General features: G+C 35.5%; 1 protein-coding gene across 1 annotated transcript in view; it reads left to right on the top strand.

Moving 5' to 3' along the window:
- MRPS35 (mitochondrial ribosomal protein S35) overlaps positions 1–23,793 on the top strand; it is a 39,912-nt gene that overhangs the window by 8,011 nt on the left and 8,108 nt on the right. Inside the window, exons 5-7 of the mRNA XM_057703108.1 lie at positions 6,570–6,709; positions 13,533–13,642; positions 15,217–15,286. Of these exons, the coding sequence (XP_057559091.1) occupies positions 6,570–6,709; positions 13,533–13,642; positions 15,217–15,286 (320 nt within the window). The remainder of the gene's footprint in view (positions 1–6,569; positions 6,710–13,532; positions 13,643–15,216; positions 15,287–23,793) is intronic.

Here is a 23,793-nt window from a genome sequence, read left to right as displayed (position 1 = left end):
TTAATTGAAGCATAGTTGATTTACAATGTTTTGTTAGTTTCAGGTATACAGCACAGTGATTCAGTTATACACATATATATAAGTATATATATATTCTTTTTCAGATTCTTTTCCCTTATAGGTTATTGCAAAATATTGAGTATAGTTCCCTGTGCTATACAGTAGGTATTTGTTGGTTATGTATTTTATATATATTCATGTATATATGTTTATCCCAAGCTTCTAATTCACTGGTGAATTCTACTAAACATTTAAAGAATTAATACCAATTCTTCTCAAACTCTTTCAAAACATAGAAAAGAAGGGAACACCCAAATTCATTTTATAAACTTAGCATTATCCTGATACCAGAACCAGACAAGGACAAATTATAGGCTAATATCCCTTATGAGCATAGATGCAAAAATACTCCACAAAATAATTAGCAAACCAAATTCAACAGTACATTAAGCAGATCATATACCATGATCAAGAAGGATTTATTCCTGGGACTTCGCCAGTGGTCCAGTGGTTAAGACTCTGCGCTTCTACTGCAGGGGGCACGGGTTTGATCCCTTATCAGGGAGCTAAGATCCCACAGGCCACGTGGCTCAGTCAAAAATAAAGAAAAATTAATTTTAAAAAGTTTTTTTAAAGAAAAAAAAAAAAAGAAGGATTTATTCCAGGGATGCAAGGTGGTTCAACACCTGCAAGTAAATCAACGTGATATACTGCATTAACAAAATAAATGATAAAAATCATATGATCATCTCGATAGATGCAGAAAAAGCATTTGATAGAATTTAGCATCCTTTCATGAGAAAACTCTTAACACAGTGGGTACAGAGGGAACAAACTTCAACATAATAAAGGCTACATGTGACAGGCCCACAACTAATATCATAATACGACAGTGAAAAGCTAAAAACTTTTCCTCTAAGATAAGGACAAGACAGGCCTGCCCACTTTCACCACTTTTATTTGACATAGTACTGGAAGTTTTAGCCAAAGCAATTAGGCAAGAAAAAGAAATAAAAGGCATTCACACTGGAAAAGAAGAAGTAAAATTGCCTTTACTTGCTTGTGACATTATCTTATATATAGAAAATCCTAAAGACTCTACCAAACAACTTTTAAAATTAATAAATGAATTCAATAAAATTGAAGGATACAGTCAGTATACAGAAATCTGTTGCATTTTGTGCAGTGAACATGGGAGTTCAGAAGGAGATTAAGAAAGAGAAATTAAGAAAATACTTTTATTTACAATAGCATCTAAAAGAATAAAATACTGGGTAGAGGGAGGGGGAATTGAATGAAGGCAGTCAAAGGTACAAACTACCATTATAAGGTAACTAAATATTAGGGATGTAATGTACAATGGTAAATAAAATTAACATTGTTATTTGTTATATATAAAAGTTGTTAAGAGAATAAATCCTAAGTTCTTATCACAAGGAAAAAAATTTTTTCTATTTAATTTTGTATCTATATGAGATGATGCATATTCACTAACTATATTTTAATCATTTCATAATTTATGTAAGTCAAATTATTGTGCTTTACACCTTAAACTTATATAGTGTTGTATGCCATTTATAGCTCAGTAAAACTGGAAGAAATAAAATAAAGTATATGAACACATAATAAAATAAGAGTAAAGTACTTAGGAATATATTTAACCAAGGGGGTGAAAAATCTATACAGTGAAAACTACAAAATATTGATGAAAGCAATTAAGACACAAATAAGTGTAAGATATGGATTGGAAGAATTAAATTGTTAAAGTGTCTGTAAAACCCAAAGCAGTCTACAGATTCGATGCAATTCCTGTCAAAATTCCAAATGGTATTTTTCACAGAAATGGAGCAAACTCCTAAAATTTGTACAGAACCACAAAAGACCTCAAATAGCAAAGCAGTATTGAGAAAGAAAAAAGCTGGAGGCATCACACATCCTGATTTCAAACTATTACAAAGTGGTAGTAGTAATCAAAACAGTATGGTATTGTCATAAAACCAGACACATAGATCAGTGGAACAGGACAGAGCTCTAAAATAAACTCATGCATATTTAGTTAATTAATGTGTGACAAAGAGCTAAAAATATTAATCAGGAAAGGATAGTTCCTTCAATAAATGTTGTTGGGAGCAGTGGACAGCCACATGTAAAAGAATGAAACTGGACCACATTCTTATACTATACACAAAAATCAACTTAACGTGAATTAAAAACTTGAACATAAGACCTGAAACCATAAAACTCTTAGAGGAAAACATTGAGTGTAAGCTTCTTGACATTGATCTTGGCAATGATTTTTTGGAATTTGACACCTAAAGCAAAGGCAACAAAAGCAAAAATAAACAAGTGGGACTACATCAAGCCAAAGAACTTCTGCACAGGAAAGGAAACCATCAGTGAAATGAAAAGGCAATCTGTGGAATGGCAGAAAATATTTGCAAATCGTATTATCTGATAAGGGGTTAATATCCAAAATATATAAAGAACTCATACAACTCAATAGTAAAAAACCAATCTGATTTTTAAATGAACAAAAGAACTAATTAGACAGTGTTCCAAAGAAGACATACAAATGGCTGATAAGTACATGAAAAGATGCTCAACTTCGCTAATCATCAGGGAAATAAAAATTTAAAAAATCCAAACCACAGTACCTGCTAAAATGACTATCATCAAGAAGATAAGTGTCGAGGATGTGGAAAGGGGAACGCTTGTGCACTGTTGGTGGGAACGCAAATTGTTGCAGCCACTGTGGAAAACAGTATGGAGGGTCATCAAAAATTAAAAATAGAACCACTATATGATCCAGCAGTCCCACTTCTTGATATGTATCCAAAGGAAATGAAGATGGAATATTGAAGAAATATCTAAACTCCTATGTTCATTGCAGCTTTAGTCACAGCAGCCAGGATATGGAAACAGCCTAAGTGGATGGATGAATGGATAAAGAAGATGTGATATATATCTAGATATAGGTATACATACATATATGTACACACACACAATGAAATATTATTCAGTCATGAGAAAGAAGGACATCCTGCCATTTGTGACCGTATCGATGGACCTGGTATGCTGAGTGGAATATCAGACAGCATGACAGATGCTATATGATTATCTCATATTTGAAATCTGAAATCTGAGGTCATAGAAACAGAGTGGAGTGGTGGTTACCAGGGACTGAGAAGTGGAGGGAAAAGAGAGATCTTCAAAGAGTACAAACTTGTAGTTGTCTGCAGAAAAACAGGGGATCGGAAATCGTAATCCTTGCTCAGGTAGGTTAGGGACTTCCTGTTGAATTATAGAAATGAAAGCTTGAAGAAAAAAGACTGAAGAAAATATTGCAGCGTGTTGACAGCAGATGCAAGTCAGTATTGTCCAAACTGAAGACAGCGTAGACGGATGCTGAGCAGCTGAATAGTCAGTGGGGCCAGTAACGGGATACTTTGCAGAAAAGGGTTATCTTGAAGAAATTGTTCAAAATTTTAAAGAAATTAGAAGGGATATATGCATATGGTAAAATTAAATAGTACAAGAGCTGATGATAAAAAGTAAGAGTCTTGCTTCTCCTTTCCCTACCTGGTCCCTCATTCCACAAGTGTTCTCTTTTAATCATTATTTAGGTCTTATTATTTATGTATGTATGTACACACATATATGTATATAATTTTATATATTTTCTAAACATATACATAAAGAATATATGTTATATATACTCTATACATAGTATATATACATGTAAATTATTTATGTGTAGTTTGATATATATATCACCTGAATATGGTTATATCTTCATTTCTAGACTTATTAAATTTCAACAATATCTGTTGATTCTGAGTTGTAAATATAGATTTAACTCACTTGTACTACCATCTTTGTTCTTCCCACATACAAGGAGGTAAAAGCAAAGAATATTTTTTGTTCATGGTTTATAATATATACAATATTCCGATTCAATTTCTGTTCTAATTGTATTGGACTGTATATAGGTAAACAAATTTGAGTTGTTTTAGCTTTGTAGCTATTACTTATTGATTATGTAGTTCAATGCAAGAGTTAGTACCTTTGAAGTCTTATATTTATGCTGACTTAAAGGTGATGTATACATGCTCAGTATACTTGTTAAGGCTTTTTAGGAAAGAAAATGAAACTTAGAAACTTCACAGGTAGCCTGATTATGCTAAAAAGGGAAATAAGTTAGTGAGCACGATGATGATGAAAGTTTAGCTTCTGGGAGAGCCTTCCATTGAAAATTATAAGGAAGAAGAGAAAATAAAGAGGTCTTAAAATGAGGTCTAAAAAGTAGGAATAATAAGACGAGGGAAGAAAAATCTCTTCTGTTTTCATGCATTTATGCGGTCTTCTGTTTTGGGACATTAGGATGCACTCCTTCCCTTTGACTGTATGTTTCTGTATTTGTTGGTGCCTGATATTAGACTGACACAGATCACCCCATGTGACGCAAATCATATATCATCTTTTGATCCTTTGTAAACCCAGTTCACAAATGCATTACTCTGTGATAAATTCCATTTTTCTCCTTCTTAAACATTATTTTTGAATGTGCATTTTTACAATTTAGAAACTGGTCATTGTAATGAGATATTTCTAAAATACTTCATAATTTTTAAATGAAAGGGTTTCATACAGTACATTCAGAAGAGTAGCATTATATTTTACAGTATTTAAGTGAATTTTTTAATCTTTCCTTAATTTTGCCTTTACACTTTTGCCAGCTTCTAGTTTTAGATTGTATCTTCCAAATAACTCTAAGGCTTTTCAAATATTTCTTCTCAGTTTTCTTTCAAAGTAGGTCAGTTCAGATTTTGTATCTAACTTGCAAATGGAAATTTTGAAGCACAGGAAAGTTAGGTAATTTACCAAAACTTTAATAATCAGCGGTAGAAGTTAAGTGAAAACCAAGGTCTTCTGAAGTCTAGTCTGTTGCTCTACCTATCAGATGAATAAAGGGCTAATAGGGGTCTATTATGTACTTTCTAGTTGGGTGGATTTTTTTGAGCATATAATTGGGTAATTTAATTTAAAAGCTGTAATTATCATCTGGTGATTGAAATGACTTATCCAAAGTTAAAAAAATAAAAGTCGGTACAAACCCGAAAATAAAAGTAAGTCATAAAATTCCCCAAACTAGTCTGTCTTATAAAGTTCCTGGCAGTGTTGCATCTTATAGAACAGGATACTGGAACTGGTCCATAATGGGAATGAAATTTAACCTCAGTTACTTTGCTATGTTCATTTTATTTAAATGTCAAAGTGTTCTTAATGGCAAAGATATTTCTTTCCCCTCAACGTGTCTGAGTATTGATCTCTTAAACATAGTATTTAGGGAATGGTGTGAGTTATACTTAATTTGCTAACATATATTTAGTCCCACATCTTAGAATGTCTCTGTAATCCAGAGTGACATTTTGCTGACTGATATTAAAGCCTAAATGGGAGCTAAATATAGTGCCTACTATAAGAAAGTTGTTAGCTCAGGGAAAATGTTATTGGAGAGAGCACAGATCCATGGGGTCCAGTGTGTTTGACTTAAGAAACCAATTACTTTTAGCTCTTCTTAGAATGAGGCTGTTTAGGAAATGAAATTTCTATTGAGGGGAACCTGATAATGCCGGGAGTTTTCATCCCAAGCCGTGTGCCCTCTCCCACACTCACTTGATAGGAATAGGGCAAAATGAAATCAGCTGCCCACCTATGGAGTCCCTCAGTACTGACGGTACTGATAGCTGCAGGAGGCTGGGAGTCATCTCTTTTCCTTTAAAGATTTTCTTTTCCCTGTTGAGGTCTGTGTTTACTCCTCTGTGCTGTGTGCAGTGTTCTTAGTGCTTGGAACTTCCGGTTGTAGCCCAGGTCTCAGACCCAGACCCCCTCCTCTCTAGGCTGGCTGTCTTGCCTGAATATGAGGACAAGTCTGTTCCTCTTTCCATTTAGTCTCAGTGGCTCAGAAGTCACATCAAAGAAACGTGAATTACTGTAAGAATCATTTAAAGGTGACCAAGGCTTTTGTACCTGTTATGGTTAGAGGCCCTGTTGAATTCCAGTTCTGAGAGAATATTGACCACATCTCAGTTCTTAGAGCTTTTTCAGAGCTTCTTTCACTTCCCTTCAGCTGATTTTTAGTAACCTTCGTTTGGATGTGAATTAATATTATCTGTTGCCTTTTCAAAAACCGTAATGCTCCAGGCATTATGAACTGTTTGCTTCTAGTTGGCGAGGAATTAAACTGTCTCATAACAGACATGTGCAAAGCTGTAATAAGCGGCCATCAAGTCATAGCTTCCTCTTAACTGAACGTACTGCTCGCCACCAAGCCTGAACTATCCAAACCACTGCCTTAATTCAGTTCTCTAGTTAGGATTCACCCAGGAAGAAAAGAGATGCATGCGTGGTGATGGTGCATATAGAAAGTGCAAAAGAGAATCTGTTCATTCATTCCATGTGTCCTGAAAGGTGATCTTCCTCAATAATTTGATTTTGTCTGGTCCCATACATTACAATGAGAATTTACTTACAAAACTATAATTGAGATAATTTTTTTTAATTCTCAGATTTTTGCACTGAGTGGCCAGCTGCATTAGACAGTGATGAAAAATGTGAGAAGCATTTTCCAATTGAAATTGACACAGCTGATTACGTTTCAGCAGGACCATCTATTCGAAACCCCAAAGCGCGAGTCGTGACCTTAAGGGTAAGAGTTATTTTTTAAAAAATAGGAATTATTGGAACACATTATTCTGTGATAGTATTTTGTATGTGTGCTTATAAAACTGATACATATTTTTCATAGAAATTTGGAGAATATAAAACTTTTTAAAATTATAAAATTGCCTATAATTCCACCACACATAAATAACGACTATTGACCACAGGAGCTCATTTTAGTAGATATACAGTCAGCATTTGTCTATATTAATGGGATGATACTATATTTGATTAGTTAGCTGCTCTTTTTTATTTAGCAATATGAATTTAAAGTTTTCCAGTGTTATTAAACATTCTTTAATGTTAGTATAATATAGAATAGTGTGTAAATGAGGGTCTGTTAATGTGCCAAGAGAATGTTTCAGGCTGGGGGTGCAACATTGAGCAGTTCAGACTTAGTCTTGTTCCTGAGACTGAAGTGGGAGATACCAAAGTGAAAGATACAAGCAAATAATTCTACAGCATAGATATACCGTAATTTATTTGTTACCCATGTTATGGGACATGTAGGCCTTCTAGCGGTTTTGTTGGAAAAATATAATGAATGTTCTTAGAGGTTAATATTTGTATATAATCCTGATTGAGAAGTTCAGGTCAAAGGATAGAGATAGATCTTTTAAAGATTTTTGATATGTATTGTGAAAGTTTTTTGATTGTATATTATAAAATTGTTATTATATATATAGCAAATACAACACCAGCAGATTGTGAGAAAGCCTGTTTTCCTGTACTTGGACCAGCCTAGATATTATTATTACCTATCAGCTTGATTGTAAAAATATGTCTTATATTTGAAATGTATGCCTTTGAATTCAAATGAGGGTGAGAATTTATTCCTTTGTAAAATGGTTTTTTTTCTCACTCCTTTGCCCATTTTGATGGTATATTGATTTCTTATATACTTATTTTTTCTTTTTAAAAACAGCTTTATTGAGATAGAATTCACATATTATAGAATTCATCTTTTTAGAGAGGGTTTTGTTTTTTTTTTAATTTATTTTTGGCTGTATTGGGTCTTCGTTGCTGCACATGGGCTTTGTCTAGTTGCGGCGAGTGGGGGCTACGCTTCTTTGTGGTGCGCGGGCTTCTCATTGTAGTGGCTTCTCATGTTGTGGAGCATGGGCTTTAGAAGCGTGGGCTGAGTAGTTGTGGCTCACTGGCACTAGAGCACAGGCTCAGTAGTTGTGGCGCACAGGCTCTAGAGCACAGGCTCAGTAGTTGTGGCATACGGGCTTAGTTGCTGCGCGGCATGTGGGATCTTCCTGGACCAGGGATTGAACCCGTGTCCCTTGCATTGGCGGACAGATTCTTAACCACTGCCCCACCAGGGAAGTTCCAGGATTCATCCTTTTAAAGTTTACATCTCAGTGGTTTTTAGATGTCTGCTCATGTTTCTTTGGAGAAGCAACTCACCAGGAACATGCTGCGTGCCGCTGCAGTTCCATGTGTGCCCTGGTAACTCCTGAATTAGTGTTGGAAACCTTTGTTAAAGGAGTCTTGATGCACATGACGTATCTTTTTCACACGGCAGTCATGGACAGTTTTACCCAGTGAACCTTTTTTTAAATTAAGCATTTACTTTTAAAACACTTTTAAATTTACAGAGAAGTTTCAAGGATAGTCCAGAGTTTGCCATGTTTCACACCAAATTTCTCCTGTTAACATCTTATGGTACTATGGTATGTTTGTTACAACTAATTAATGAATCAGTCAATATTGATACATTATTAATTAAAGCTCATACTTATTCAGATTTCCTTCGTTTTTACCCAGCATGCCTTTTTGCTTCAGAATCCCATCCAGGGTAGCACATTACATGTATTCATCGCGTCTCCTTAGGCTCTTGTTGGCTGTGATTGTTCCTCAGAATTTCCTTTTTTTGGATGCCTTTGACACTTTTGAGAAGTACCAGTTACGTATTTTGTGGAATGTCCTTCAGTTTCCATTTGTTTGATGTTTTTCTCATGGTTAGGCCTTTATGTGTTTTGGGGAGGAACACCTCAGAAGTAAAGTGTGGTTCTCATCACATCATAGCAAAGGTAGAGGCTCCTGACGTGACTTATCACTGATGATGCAGCTTAGATCTCCTGGCTGAGGTGGTGGCGGCCGTTTTTCTCCACTATGAAATTACCCTTTTTTCCCCTTACTTTCCATAGTGTTCTCTTTAGAAGGAAGTCACTGTGCACAGCCCACACTTACGGAAATTATGCTTCACCACCTTGAGGGAGAAATATCACATAGATTATTTGGAATTCTTCTATGTGGAGGGATTTGTCTGTTTTCCTCCATTTATTTATTTATTCAATCGTTTATTTATATCAGTGATATTTATTTTATCCTTTGGATTATGGTCCAATAATACTTTATTTTGTTGCTCAAATTGTTTTGGCTTTGGCAGTTGGGCACTTTTTCACTTAGCCCCTCTGTTTCTTTGCCATGTCCCATCATTTGTTTTTTATTTTTATTTTTTTTAATATTTATGTATGTATTTTGGCTGCACAGGGTCTTAGTTGTGGCATGCAGACTTCTTAGTTGCGGTGTGCGTGTGGAACCTAGTTCCCCAACCAGGGATTGAACCTGGGCCCCCTGCCTTGGGAGTTTGGAGTCTCCCCACTGGACCACCAGGGAAATCCCCCATCATTTGTTTTTTAAACACTTCTTTATTTTTTGGCACCACGGAATGCTCCTAGCTCATTTTATATATTCCTTGTCCCATTCCCAGAAACAGCCATTTCTCCAGGGAGCCCTGACTAATGAACTCTTGATTCACCTGTCCTGGAGAATGGACTGCCCACCTTTTTGAGAGGCCTTCCAGTACAAAAAGTTTGTTTTTGTACTCCATGTAATCTGTATTTTAAATTGGAACATTCCAAGTATACTGCAAAATTTGTTGAAAATCTCTGCAACCATCTTTGCAGTATGTGCTAACAAATAGACAGACTCATTTTTAGAAATTTTTTCAGTGATATGGCCATAGTTGATTTGTAATTTTCTTTCTTTGGGTTTTACTATCAGGGTTGTGCCATTTTTATGAAATGAATTTATGAAGCTTTCCAGCATTTTTTTATTCCATGGGACAGTTTAAATATCATAACAATATATTTATGTATTTAGAGAGATTGAAAATATTTTAAAATCACAAAAGATAATACAGATTTACTGTATGCATTTTATAAAATACAGATCAGCAAAAGGAAAACAGAAAAAGAGCTTATTCTACTTTGCTGATGTCATTCTACAGGTTAATAGTGTCTCTACTATAAGATAATAATACTTGATACATATTTAAGAACTTAAATGTTACCTCTTTTTAATAATAATAATAACAACAACAAACAACAGTTGAGCTCTGTGTTTTATGATTAAAAAAAATCTCTGAACTCAGAGTTAGGAAACCTAGATTTTTTATTTTTTGGCTGTGCCCCATGACTTTCAGGATCTTAGTTCCCCAGCCAGGGATTGAACCCGGGCCCATGGCAGCGAAAGCACTGAGTCCTGACCAGTGGACCACCATGGAATTCCCAGGAAACCAAGATTCTCATTCATGTTTTTGGTCTTAATTTTTGTGAGCCTTAGTCTTCAGTACCAGAATAGGCATATAAAGTCCCTATTGGTTCTAAATTTGCTTATTTTGTTTCACATAAAAGTAATCTCACTGCTTTACTTGAAGTATGCCCCCAGATACCGCTGGTTATATGGTGCTGCCATCGCCTCGCGTCTCCCTTGTCTCTCATGCCGCCACACTCTGCCTTCCTCGATCCCTTGTGTCCCTTCTGCCTGACTCCTGTCTGCCTTTCTGGACTCTTCTCACTCTGCCTGCTGGCGGTTAAGGCTCAGGAATGGTGTCCTGACTGGTGTCTTGTGGTTCAAGGGTAAAAGTAGGTAAAACAGTGCAACTAAAGCATATGCAGTCCAGCATGATTTAATGTAATATTGTGAAGGGAATCAAATATTATAAACGGTTATTTAGAGATACTCAAATTTTTAAATTTAGAGAAGGAAAGGTGATATATTTTTCTTGAGAGTCATAAAAGTAGTTAGAATTAAAAATAACTTAAATAGGATTTTACTTTAAAAGTACTTTCTTCTATTTAATCTCATTTATTCCTGACAAAAATTCTGTGAATCCTTTCTGTTTTGTAAATGAGGAAACAAGAAGATCACTTGTTTAAAGTCACTTATCTGATAAGTAGCAAATCTAAACATCAAGCCCAATTCTTGTCTTATGTGTAATACCATAGTTCTTTAACTAACTGCATATCTTGTAAATGGAGAAAATATTTCACACATTTAGACATTTTTCAATTTATGTAGTTCTTTTAAATGAGACATTTGAAGATACACACATAACTACAACCTCCTATGATTTGAAATGTTGACATTGTTTTGGGGATAATGAAGTTGAGTGCAGAGTATTAGTGCAGGTTAAAGACTACAGTTTTGCAGTGCCTTTGAGTGCTAGCAGATGGCGTGAGTGTACTGCAGAGCAGTCTGAAATATTTATGAGTTTCTGGCATAAGACTATATAATTTTTGACCATTAAAATGTTCATGTGAACATGAGTTTTAAAGCAGTTGTCACAGTAATGATGAGCATTTCTGCTACTCTTTTTGGACTACTTACATAAAAAACTAGAACACAAATTTTTTAAATGGTAAGTTTGTAAGTTTATGGTTAAACATCATGATTTTATTGAAGGAGTTTTAAAAGGGAACATTGCTATGTTCTCACTGAGGGTAAAAACTCTGTCTCTATACTGTATCTGTACGCATACATGTGTATATTTTCATAATTATAATCATAATGTAGGTACATTTTATGATTTTCTTATAGGTAATTCTGCATATTGCTAACAATCAGAGTCATCATGAAACTGCTTATTTTATCCATCAAGCTGGTAGCCGGGTTGTTGACATAAATTCTTTTCAGGGGACTGTGGCGATTTCACATTGCCTACAACATGTGACCGTTCTGTGGGACTGATATTCAGTAGTCAGTGTTCTTACTACTTAGGTTCTTTGAGTGCATTTATATTTATTTATTTCCTACTTTCTCTAGTACAAATTAAAAAATTCACTGTGCTTAAAAAAAAACAACAGGGACTTCCCCAGCTATCTAGTGGTTAAGACTCAGTGCTTCCACTGCAGGGGGCACGAGCTCCATCCCTGGTCGGGGAACTGAGACCCCACATGCCATGCAGCATGGCCAAAAAAAAAAGAAAAGAAACAACACATCCTACCTTTTTGAAATGTATGTATTCATTCAGCTAATATATGTTGCGTGCTTTTTAGGTGCTAGGTCATTGCCAGGAGCAAGACAGATATTGTTCTTACTGTCAAGGGTTTGCAGTCTAGTGGGAAAAATGGGAAAGTAAATAAGCTCTTATGCTGTGGCTGTCTTGAGGGAAATGCAGGGTTATTGAAGCTAGGGGGAAGAAATAGGTGGGATTTCAAAATCTTATTTATTTAGCCTTTTACTTCTTCATGCAGTTTTTTAAAAATTAATTTATTGGCTGCATTGGGTCTTCATTGCTGCACACGGGCTTTCTCTAGTTGCAGTGAGGTGGGGCTACTTTCATTGTGGTGCGCTGGCTCCTCGTTGCGGTGGCTTCTCTTGTTGCAGAGCACGGGCTCTAGGTGAGCGGGCTTCAGTAGTTGCGGCACATGGGCTCAATAATTGTGGCTTGCAGGCTCTAGAGCACAGGCTCAGTAGTGGTGGCACATGTGGCTTAGTTGCTCCACAGCATGTGGGATCTTCCTGGAGCAGAGATTGAACCCGTGTCCCCTGCACTGGCAGGCAGATTCTTAACCACTGCACCACTTAGGAAGTCCCCTTCATACAGTTTTGATTCTTGCTTATTCTTAATGTTTCCATGGAAAAATAATCTGTAGTTTACCTCATTTAACTGTTTTCTAGTATCTAACCCATTTTCCTGGATCACACCTGTTCATCTCTAGATAATACCTTTCAGCCCAGGCTACAGTTCTCTGCAAATTAAAAAGTATGTTCATTTAGTCCAGCAGTTCCCAAAATAAGTTTTAAGGAAGACTCATTTCAGGAATTATCCCTTGAAAAGTAGAATCCAGGTTGAATAAATTGGGAATTATTACGTAACAACCCTGCATCTTGAAATTTCAGGATGCTCTTTAACATGTTGCCTCCTCGAAGAAATCCTTCCATGAAGAACCCAATTTAACCCAGCATTTCCTAAATGGATTCGATGGAAACAGCCATTTTAAAGAAATCATTCTTTTTAGCAGCCCGTGGGACTAGTATTAACATTCTGAGAATTGTTGAGCTGAATTGTTTCCAGTGTTTTGATCCTTCGTGGATGCTATATTTTGGCTTCCATGAGGTATCTGTAGCTTTTAAAATAAATGCCCCTAAACTGTTGCAGTAATATGGGTCTCGTAATTGCATGGTAGAAATTCTTAAAGCCCTTATGTTCCATCCATTTATTTTTATAAACAGCTTTGCTAACACTAATTGAGTGGAATTCTACTAGTTAGTACTACTCATAAGCACTGTAGTTTCATTTATTTAAGAGACATGTCATTTGTTCTTTTAGGAAAGGTACTGATGCCCGGAACTTTCAAAGAACTCCAAACAGTTTGCTCCCCGTAATTTTTTTCCCCATGAGTAAGATCAGGCTTCATGATACTTGTGAATTGCTAACTCTGTATAGGAAGGAGTTTGAAAGGTTTCTTTTGGTTTCTTTTTTAATGTTAATAGAAATAATATTGCCACTGTTTTCTCATTAAGCAGGGTATATAAAGTAATTTTTGAAATATTTTTTCTTTTTTTTTAAGGTTAAACTTTCTAGTTTGAACTTAGATGATCATGCAAAGAAGAAACTTATTAAACTTGTAGGAGATCGATACTGCAAGAGCACAGATGTTCTTACCATCAAGACAGACAGGTAAAGAAAGTTCAGCAGATATGTCATGTGTTGCTCTACTGTCCTTGTATTAATCTGTTAGGTCAGAGAAGTTGTCTCATTCATATTTTTAATATCCTCACACTAGCCTCCTGTTGCTGTGATCTTTATGTACGTGGAGAGGCTTGCCTAGCTGAGTTAAATTGTTGTTAGTTTTAATATATTTGTGTATGTAAAACTCAGGGAAGATGTTAGATGAAAATGAAAGTATGATTTGCCAGAGATTCATGCTTAAACAGGTTATGCAAAGTCAAAGTATGGAAATCTTATATTTTAAAATCAAAATTATTAAATATGAAAATTTATCAAGGCACTTTTATAAATAAGCCGAATTTCAGTGCTAGCAATGAAGTTTGTAAAAGTAGTATTAAATTTATTGTATATGAGTTTATAAATTAGGTCATTTGCAGTGAAGAAAGGCTACGATATGTTTTTGCTAAATGGTTATTTTTTTTCTAGAATTATATTTTGGTTGTTTCTAAATTATGTCAAAATACAAAGAAAAACAAGTGGACAGTATCCTCTCTCCCTCCTTATCCTAGTTTCAAACCATTTGGATGTGTCAGTATCAACTTAGGTTTTATGTCTTGCTTCTTAGTGGTATGAAGAAGTAGCATGAGATAAAGAGATGACAACAGTGTGGAGGTGGGAAAAGCTTGGGAACCGTAATTTTAGGTTATTACCATATGGGAGAAATAGATTTGAAATACATTAATATCTTTTTGCTAACTTTAGAGAATTCAAAATAATTGTGTTTTTAGTTTGTGCAATTTTCAAAACTACCTTTAATATGTTATTGTTAGAAATTCTGTAAGTTTCTGATAATGTTTCCTAAATTTACAAGTGTGTGTATATATGTTTTATGGTAACAACTAGGTAGAATAGAGGACTATTAAACCTAAGTACAGAATAAACAGAGGACAGTTAAAATCAATTGTCATATGATAGTTTTATTTTATAGTTAAAGAAATTAGTAGTAATTAATTCCTTTTCTATATTATTTTATTAGGCCTAAAAATTAATGTCAGCTCATGTTTATCTAGAAATTTTATCTAATATTAGGTCATTAGTTCCATTTTAAATACAAAATGCAAAAAAATACAGTGTTATGCAGTGTAGCTTATTTTTAAAAGAATCAGCTCTGGGAAAGTGAGGATGAACATTTAGATTAGCATCAGTCTCTCTGTATTCTTCACATGAACTCAGCAGGTATGTTCACGCCATTGCAGACTCTTAGCCCTGAGATCGTGAAGCCTACTTGGATTGGACACAATCATATTAAAAATAATGTAAAGCTATTATCAGATATAAATAACTTTGTTAGTGATGAAAGCAAAGAGATCCTTTAAATAAAAGTAAAAATAATATCAGTTTTCAATATCCTCAAGTCATAAATTACACAGATAATTCTTATTCCAAAAATAGTATTTTCCTGAGGCAGATAGGGAATTCCTGAATATGTTACCCTTTGTATTTAGTATTTGTATACTTTGCAAACTATTCCGTGTACTGAATTTTTAGAATTTTTACTTCCTACCTCTGTCTGTCTTTTAAAGGTGCCCTTTAAAGAGACAGAATTATGATTATGCAATGTATCTACTAACAGTTTTATACCATGAGTCTTGGGTAAGTAATTGTGTGTGAATGTTTAATAATTTTGTCATTGTAATTTGGATGATGTTAACCTTTCAAAACAGTCTGTGTAGCCAGCACTCAGTTGAGTGTTTAATGAACCACTATTTAAGCTAAGAACATGTGAAATGTTATAGATTACTTCTACTGACATTGAAAGTGAGGATCTTGAAATAGATTATGCAGTCCATCTCAGGACCTTCAGCAATCAGATGACTAAAATGCCTTAAAGTTCAGCGTTTCTGACTTAGACTAAAAAATTCAGAATTTTTAACTTTTTGTTTGTATTGACTTTGGGTGCAAGTTGTCAGAATTATGAGAGATGATCATCTATATTAGTTGAAACTCTGTAAATCGTCCTGTTATTCAAATCAACTACAGAACAAAGCTCCAAAACTTTGTAGAAAGGTACTTTAAATGTTTATTAAAACTTTAGCTAACAAATAGCTTTTCATGCGAACATTTCACTGGTATACATTAGGGACAATTAAGGACAATTAATTATTTAAATAGTAAAAAAACAGTCTTGTGTCTGACTGAATTTACTGAGTTTTAGTATAAGCATACACATTTACAAGGAGAATTTTGCTGTGCATTAGTGTCAACTCTTTTAAAGTTGATAACTAATTTGTTTAGGTAATACAGTTTTATATGCTATTTTTTAAAATTAAAGTAATTTTAGGTATGCACACAAATTAAATTTTTTGAAACTTGCCCAACATAGACATAAGACTTTAATAGCATTTCATGTGAGGAACATTTGAAGGACTGGAAGTAACTAGAGAAAGTCACTCTCTTTAGATGTTCAAAGGACTTCATGTGAAAGAAGAGTTAGATTTGTTTTTCATGACTTCTAAAGATACAGCAAAGTAGAAGCAATAGTGAGACATTTATTTACTGAGTAAAAACTCTCTACAGTATTCATGTAAAGACAGAGTGGGCTGCTTTAATAGGCAGAAAATGTTCCATCCATTGGCTGCTGAGTGGGGATATGGTATAAGGAACATATTCTTTGGATGTTAGTTGCATTAGATGGTCTTCGGAATCTCCTTTCATCCCTAAGTGATTCTGTGAACACATACAGCTATTCTCATTGCAGATTTCATTGATGGTAATAATAAACAGTTGTAGCACAAGAGGATGAGTGGAAAATAAAAAACAAAGCTGTGTTGCAAGGTTAGTAAAGAACAGAAAGAGGCCGATAACTCTTCTCTGCTTTTGAGGTATTCTAATTGTCATAATTCATCCCTATTTTCTAGTTCCTGGCTTCAGGAGCAGCATCATAATAGCAGTTAATCTCTCTTTCCTTTCAACTGATTTCATAAATGCCTTTGGCTTGAGGTAATTAAGTTCCCTTTTGAACCAGCAATATGGCTGAATTCACTTCAGCTCTGTGGCTGCGACTGAAAGAGTTAATACCAAACAATAAAAGCCAACCAGTTTTGAGTCTCTTACATTTGCCTGTAAAATGAATTTGCCCCAAAGGAAATGACAGGCATAAATAAATTCAGTGAAAGTTGACTTAGTGGATTCTTTCTGTGGTTCCATGACATAAAATCCAAACAAGTTTGTATTCTGGCTTCACGCTAGAAGCCTTTGATCTTAATGCTAATTACTTTGATGCCAGAATAAGTGGCCACATACAACTGTCCTAAACAGATATAATTAAATAATTCCTATATTAAACTTGGCTCTTGATTCTTTCTAAACAAGTACCATCAGTGAAGAAGCTTTAAGAGAACGCAGATGAGCCGTGAAATTTTGCAGAGCTGGTGGAGCAGAATTTTTATTGAACTGAAACTCTTTTTTCCTTCACCAGCATGGAATTCATACTTGAAATTGGTGTTGCCACCTGGTATTTAATCAAATATTTAGAGAGCACCTTTTAATCCATTCCTTTATTTGTAAGGCTAGTTTCAGAGCATTTAATACCTAAAAGCTAAGCTCTATGGGGGTTGCCTCTAAGTAGCACTGAGAGAAAGTAGTTGGTAGTTTTATATAACATAGTATTGAAACTTCTCTGAAAAGATATTCCTCTAGACTTCAGTGTAAGAAAGTTACTGTTGTGTGCTATTCAAAACAGTTTAACTATATAGAAGTATCAGAGTAGAACTTGTTGACCTAAAATAATAAAATGGGTTTATTCAGGAACAGCAAAGAATTGCAGTTTGGAACATGCAATCTATGGTGAACCGTAGGTAAGTCCAGAGAACAAAGAAAGGGAGCCTGCTTTTATAAGGAAAAGGAGGGAGTCGAGAGGGGCTGTTCTAAATGAAAGTTCAAGGGAGGAAAGTAGGATTTTAGGGTGGTAATGACTTTTCATTTACTGAGCTGAGATGTTTCTTGTTGCCTGGGCTGTTGCTGAGCAAGGAGAACTTCTTCCTTTGGGGTTGGGAAGTAGTTGCACTTTCTGTTTGTGAGTGCAAAGTTTGCTGCTTCCAGTGGGGCATGTTAGTGAAGGTCAGTGCCTGCAAGTAGTGGAGTGTGAGAACGTGTTAGAGCTCCCTCTACAGGCCATCCCCCAACTCTAATTTTAGTTGAGGTTTTCTTTATTAATTTTTATATTCAAAAAGCATAGACTTCACAAAGTATAGACTTCAGGCATAGAGCCTTAGTAATGCTTCAAAGAATGACTATTGCAGAGCTAAAAAGGTGATGAGAAACAGATATACATTAGACCATTCATCCTTCAGCAGTTCAAAGAAGCAAAGAGACGTATAGATATTTGGCTTAATATTTCAGTATTACATATTGTTAGCATAGAAGTGAATTAAGTTTTAATTTTTAGAACTGTTCAGATTTGGATTTGAATCCTATTACTTGTTACCTGTGTAGCCTTGGCCAGCCGTTTAATATCTGAGGCTCAGAATTGGTCTAAGGGCTTTTGGATGGATCAGGGAGATTTACGTGAAATGTCTGGTGAATAGTGGGTGCTCGTTAAATGGTGGCTATTAATATTGTTGTTATCTACTAAAATGAAGAAAGATTGGTTTTAGAATTTCAAATTCATTTATTCATAATTTCTGTGTATGGCTTACATTTAACTTGACAAAGACTTTATAGAGATCAAGTCAGATCTGTGTCCTGTTGTATCTAAATTTTTAGAATATGTATCTGACTCACATTCTGACACAACTGATAATAATAAAGCTTCCTAAAAGTTAACTTTGTTGCATGCTGTGCTTTAAACCTTTGGCAAGTGATTTGGTTAAGAGATGATTGAATGAAGCATTCTACAAAGTGATTTGCACAAAAGATAGACTAAAACACAGACAGTGGGGGAAAGAAAATAAACACTTGCTTTAGAAAATGTAGAGATCTGAAATCAGATTCAAAGGGTTCTTCTTAGTTGATTTTGATATTTAATTACTAATGGTTGCTTTTTAAAATTCGAATTTTTGGCTGCCTTATTTGGACTTCCTGATAGTCTTGTTTCCAGTCAGAAATATATCTAGGTTGGTAATAAAGTGGTTCTGAAAAGTCTTGTAACAAAATGGGTGAAAGGGATAATTTTATACTCAAAGAGTTTATTTTTAAAGGGGACCTTGTTGTAAGTATTTCTGATAAAAGTGATGAATCCTTTTGCAGAGCCATACTCGCCACTTAATCTGACGGTTTATGAGTTAGTTGTGATCTTCTGTGTGTGCTCACATACACATACATTTCCAGGGTATAATAGAGAACACTTGAACAACTTGTATTGTTTTCTCTTCTTAGCATTCGTCAGTGATTTTGTTCTTATTTACAAGGTACGGTGAGAGGTATTGGTGGGATTATCAAAATGAATGAGCCTCTGCTTTTAGGTACCTTTATTTCTGGAGGGATTGATGGTTGTAATTAGTCTGTTTCACTAGGTAAGGGAGGTTGGAACATAGTACTGTGAGAGGCGCAGACCATGATTGATTCTTCCTTGAAGCTTCATGGAAGTGGTGACTGGTTTTGGAAGATGAGTAGGAGTGTGCAGTGGAGAAGTGGGTGAAGGACTCTCTTGGCCTGGTGGGTTTAAAGGGCAGGCAGAGGTTTGGTGTGGCAAAGGTGTATGACCAGCAGGGCAGAACTAGGGGATGAGACTGAAAAATAATTCAGAGCCAGGCTGTGAACAGGTTGTAGAGCTTATTTACAGAGTGTAGATTTGTATCCAGAGGGCAATATTGAATTGATGTAGTAGCATTTTACTAGATGTTTGAAAGGGCACCTCTTTCACTGTTTTAGAGTTTTTGAAAGAGTAAACCGTTCTCATGGCAAATATCAAGTGTGCTTTCATTAAAATGAACTGTTTATTGATTGGTGGGCAGTTGTCTACCGGTTGACTCTTATTTGCTTGGTGGTGTTGGATATGAAAATTAATACCTAAGGAGAAAACACTCTCTCTTCTATTGAGGAGCACTAGTGGAAGCAAGTTGGTTTAGTAATAAATATTACAAAAGTGTGATATAAAGGTTATATAATTTACTATTTAATTTTTATTTTTCTCTACTTATTTATTTCTTATGTATCCTTCAAGGCTTTGATACCCACTCAAGCCTCTTTTTTTTAAATTGAGATGTTATTGACATGTAACATCTTATTTTCAGGCATACACCGTAATGATTGTGTGTGTGTGTGTGTGTGTGTATGAAAAGCACAAAATGATCACCACAATATGTCAATTTAACATCCATCACCAAACAGTTAATAAAAATTTTTTTCTTGTGATGAGAACTTTTAAGATCTACTCTCTTAAAAACTTTCTAATATACAATACAGTGTTCTTGACTATAGTCACCAGGTTGTACATTATATCCCCATGACATTTATTTTATAGCTGGAAGCTCGTACCTTTTGATCACCTTCACCCATTTTGCCCACCGCCCACCCCCCAGCCCCTGGCCACCACCAGTTGTTCTCTGCTCTGTGAGTTCAGGGGGAGTTTTTTATTTCTTTTTTGTTCTTTTAGATTCCACATATAAGTGAGATCATACAGTATTTGTCTTTTCTGTCTGGCTTATTTCACTTAGCATAATGCCCTCAGGGTTCATCCCAGTCTTCACAAATGGCAGGATTTCCTCCTTTTTTATGGCTCAGTGATATTCCATTATATATATACACACCACTTATCCTTTATTCATTCATCCATCCATGGACACTTATGTTGTTTCTGTGTCTTGGTTATTATAAATAATGCTGCAGTGAACATGGCGGTGCAGATATCTTTTCGAGTTAGAGTTTTCATTTCCTTCAGATAAATACCCAGAAGTGGAATTGCTGGATCATATGGCAGTTGTATTTTTAGCTTTTTGAGGAACCTGCATACTGTTTTCCATGGTGGATGCAGCAGTTTCCATTCCCCCCAACGATGTACAAAGGTTCTCTTTCCACGTCCTCACCAACACTTGTTATTTCTTGTCTTTTTGGTAATAGCCATTCCGTAGGGGTGAGGTGGTATCCCACTGTGGTTTTGATTCGCATTTGCGTGATGATTAGTGATGTTAAGCACCTTTTCAGGTGCCTGTTGGCCATCTGTGTGTCTTTCTTGGAAAAATGTCTATTCAGATCCTCTGCCCATCAGATTGTTTCTTTTTTTGCTATTGGGTTGTATGGGTTCTTTATATATTTAGATATTAATCCTTTATCAGATATATTTGAGCCTCTTATTCTTTAACTCCTACTTTACATAGATAGCAAGTTATATTATCTGCTTTTCTTGACTATAAAAGCTGCCTTAGTCCATGTTCCATGGATGGTTTTTCCATGTATGTTTTGTCCTTCTGACTAATCTTGCAAGACTCTCATTAACACGCATCTGTCATACTGTGTTTTGTTCTTCAGAGTATCTGGGTCAGTGCTAGGTAAAATGTTTAATAACATTTAGTAACATTAAACTAAATATTTAATAACAGCTTTTGAAACATTGTCTATTCTTTTGGATATCCAAAAATGCTTTTTTTTTTTTGGCTGAGTTGGGTCTTTGTTGCTGTGCACAGGCTTTCTCTAGTGGTGGCGAGCAGGGGCTTCTCTTGTTGCAGAACACGGGCTCTAGGCATGCAGGCTTCAGTAGTTGTGGCTCACGAGCTCTAGAGCGCAGGCTCAATAGCTGTGGTGCACAGGCTTAGCTGCTCCGCTGCATGTGGGATCTTCCCGGACCAGGGATTGAACCCGTGTCCCCTGCATTGGCAGGAGGATTCTCAACCACTGCACCACCAGGGAAGTCCTCAAAAGTAGACTTTTGAGGTAGGTTTTCAACTTAAAAAGTAAAGGGACAGAGTAACAAGTAAGCTCCCTTTTCAGTAATATAAAATGTATCATACTTATTAGAAGTTAGCAATAATTACCTTACTGGTATAGCTTTGTAGTGATCTATTAATAAAATTATTAGTAATCAACAATCGATAATTATGCCCAAATTTTAAGAAGTATCTTTGCAACAGTTTGAGATACTTAATTTTCATGGATGAATGATTTGGGCTGTATGATTTGATCAGGTTTATTTCTCATTTGATTATGTGTTTTTTCAAATATTTTAAGGAAAAGTGTTCTAATTCTGTATTACTTTGGGAGTTCTCTACACATTTGCTTCAATGAGTTTAATTCGTGATGCTAATTTATATTTGACAATGTTAACTATAGTTAGGGATAATATTGGCTACTCCTAGCAAGATGTGTTTCTTTTATGTGAAATGTACTTCTGCATAAACTTACATATTAACTAATTGTGCATAAACTAATATTACAGTCTTCATTAAAGAAAAAACAGTAGTTAAACATTAATTGAGCTCCCATGAAGAGTCTGAGCATTCATAACAGACCAGTAACAGTAAAGAGTGCTTGCATATTACTTTTCACTTGATTCTAGACAGATGGCACATCTAGTCTTTGTTTTAAAAGTGGATCTGTGGTGTTGCTTTGAGAGTCCGCTATGTCTTTGTCTCTGACTCTTTATTTTAACCTCTGTGCTGCTTCAGATGATCACCTTGGGTGAATACAAAAAGGAAACCAAAAAAAAGGGGTGGGGGTGAAGGAGAAGTTGTTCCATTTTCGTAAATGGACTATTTTCTTAATTGTAAAATACTATGTCTTTTTTTTTTTTTAACAACAAAAGCGTTTAGCGTGGCCACTCATTTTAAATGAGTGCTAACTTTAAAGACCAGGAATCAAAAATTTATCTCTTACAACCTCTTCATTTTATATACGGAGAAATTAAGACTTAGAGGAGAGAGCAAGTGTTTCGCCCAAGGCCACAGAGTTTGTGAACCGAAGGAACGCAGACCTGAAGGGCAGCTTCAAAGCGTCATAGTCTTTCTATGGTATCATATTACTTAGTTTTATTCAATTTTGACTTCCGTTATAAAGTATTAGAAAATAAAAGAGATGAAATCAAATCCAAACTTCAGCTGCTCGTTCTCAGACTTAACTATTAATTGAAAATGTATCTGTCTGCATAACCGGTTTTCAGCTGGGGCTTCCGTCAGACTCACCTGTGAAACTTGTCTAAGCTGCAGATGCTTAGACCTTGCGGAATCAAACTCTCTAGAGGTGAGACCCAGACGTATTTTATTCTGAAGGTTCTGTGGCTGAGCTCTTGATTGTGAATAATTTCTCCAGACTTTGAGTATTGCTCACAAAGAAACTGATTAGAAGGTTGATGTATCTCTTTTAAGACAGTTTTTGTACATGTATCTAATGTCGGCACTGAGGATATGGTATGGGAATTAGAATGAAAGGAACAAGAAGAAGGATTTATGTATCATACATACATAGAGTTTTTTGACAGTGTGGTAGGCAGTGGGCAACTGTTCTTGAGTGGGTAGATGATACAGTAAAGTGACTCTTCTCACATCTCTGTTGCCTTCAGGAAAGACTTCATTTTATATCTGATGCTCAGGAGCCTATCATATACTTAAAGGCCATTAAGAAAAATTCCCACCCAGTGGCTGAAGTCATGAACCTTGAGAGTTAATACTGTTTTCTTCTCTCGTCCCTGATGAAGTCACCAGGTCTTTTCAGTTTTAGGTTTTAAGTATCTGTTAAAACTATTTTCTCCTCTTTATCCCTACTGCTACTGTTCTGGTATGGATGGGTCTTTATCCCTTTTTCCCTTAATAACTACAAGGGTGAGTCAAAAATTACCCATACTCTGGCTGTAGAATTTATTTTAATTAACTTTTAGAAAAGACAAATACATCATTTTTCAACATAATCTCCTTACTTTTCAATACACTTTGTCCATCTGGCAATAAGATTTCATGTTCCCTCATTAAAAAAATGTTTTAGGCTGAGCTGCGAGCCACAAGTGCACCACTGTCTTGACTTCTTCATCAGAAGTGAATCTTCATCCTCATAGGGCAGCTTTCAGGGGACCAAACAGGTGAGAGTCCAATGGAGCAAGATCAGAACTATAGGGAGGATGCGTTAACACCTCAAAACGAAGTTTTTGCAGGGTGTCGACAGTGTGGGCAGAAGTGTGCAGATGTGCACACCCTGAGACAACAAAAAACAAATCATTGCACGCTGCTCTTCTTTTA

Source organism: Hippopotamus amphibius, chromosome 12 (assembly GCF_030028045.1).
Source record: "Hippopotamus amphibius kiboko isolate mHipAmp2 chromosome 12, mHipAmp2.hap2, whole genome shotgun sequence".
Lineage (NCBI taxonomy): Eukaryota > Metazoa > Chordata > Mammalia > Artiodactyla > Hippopotamidae > Hippopotamus > Hippopotamus amphibius.
This window is presented reverse-complemented; position numbering and strand designations above follow the sequence as displayed.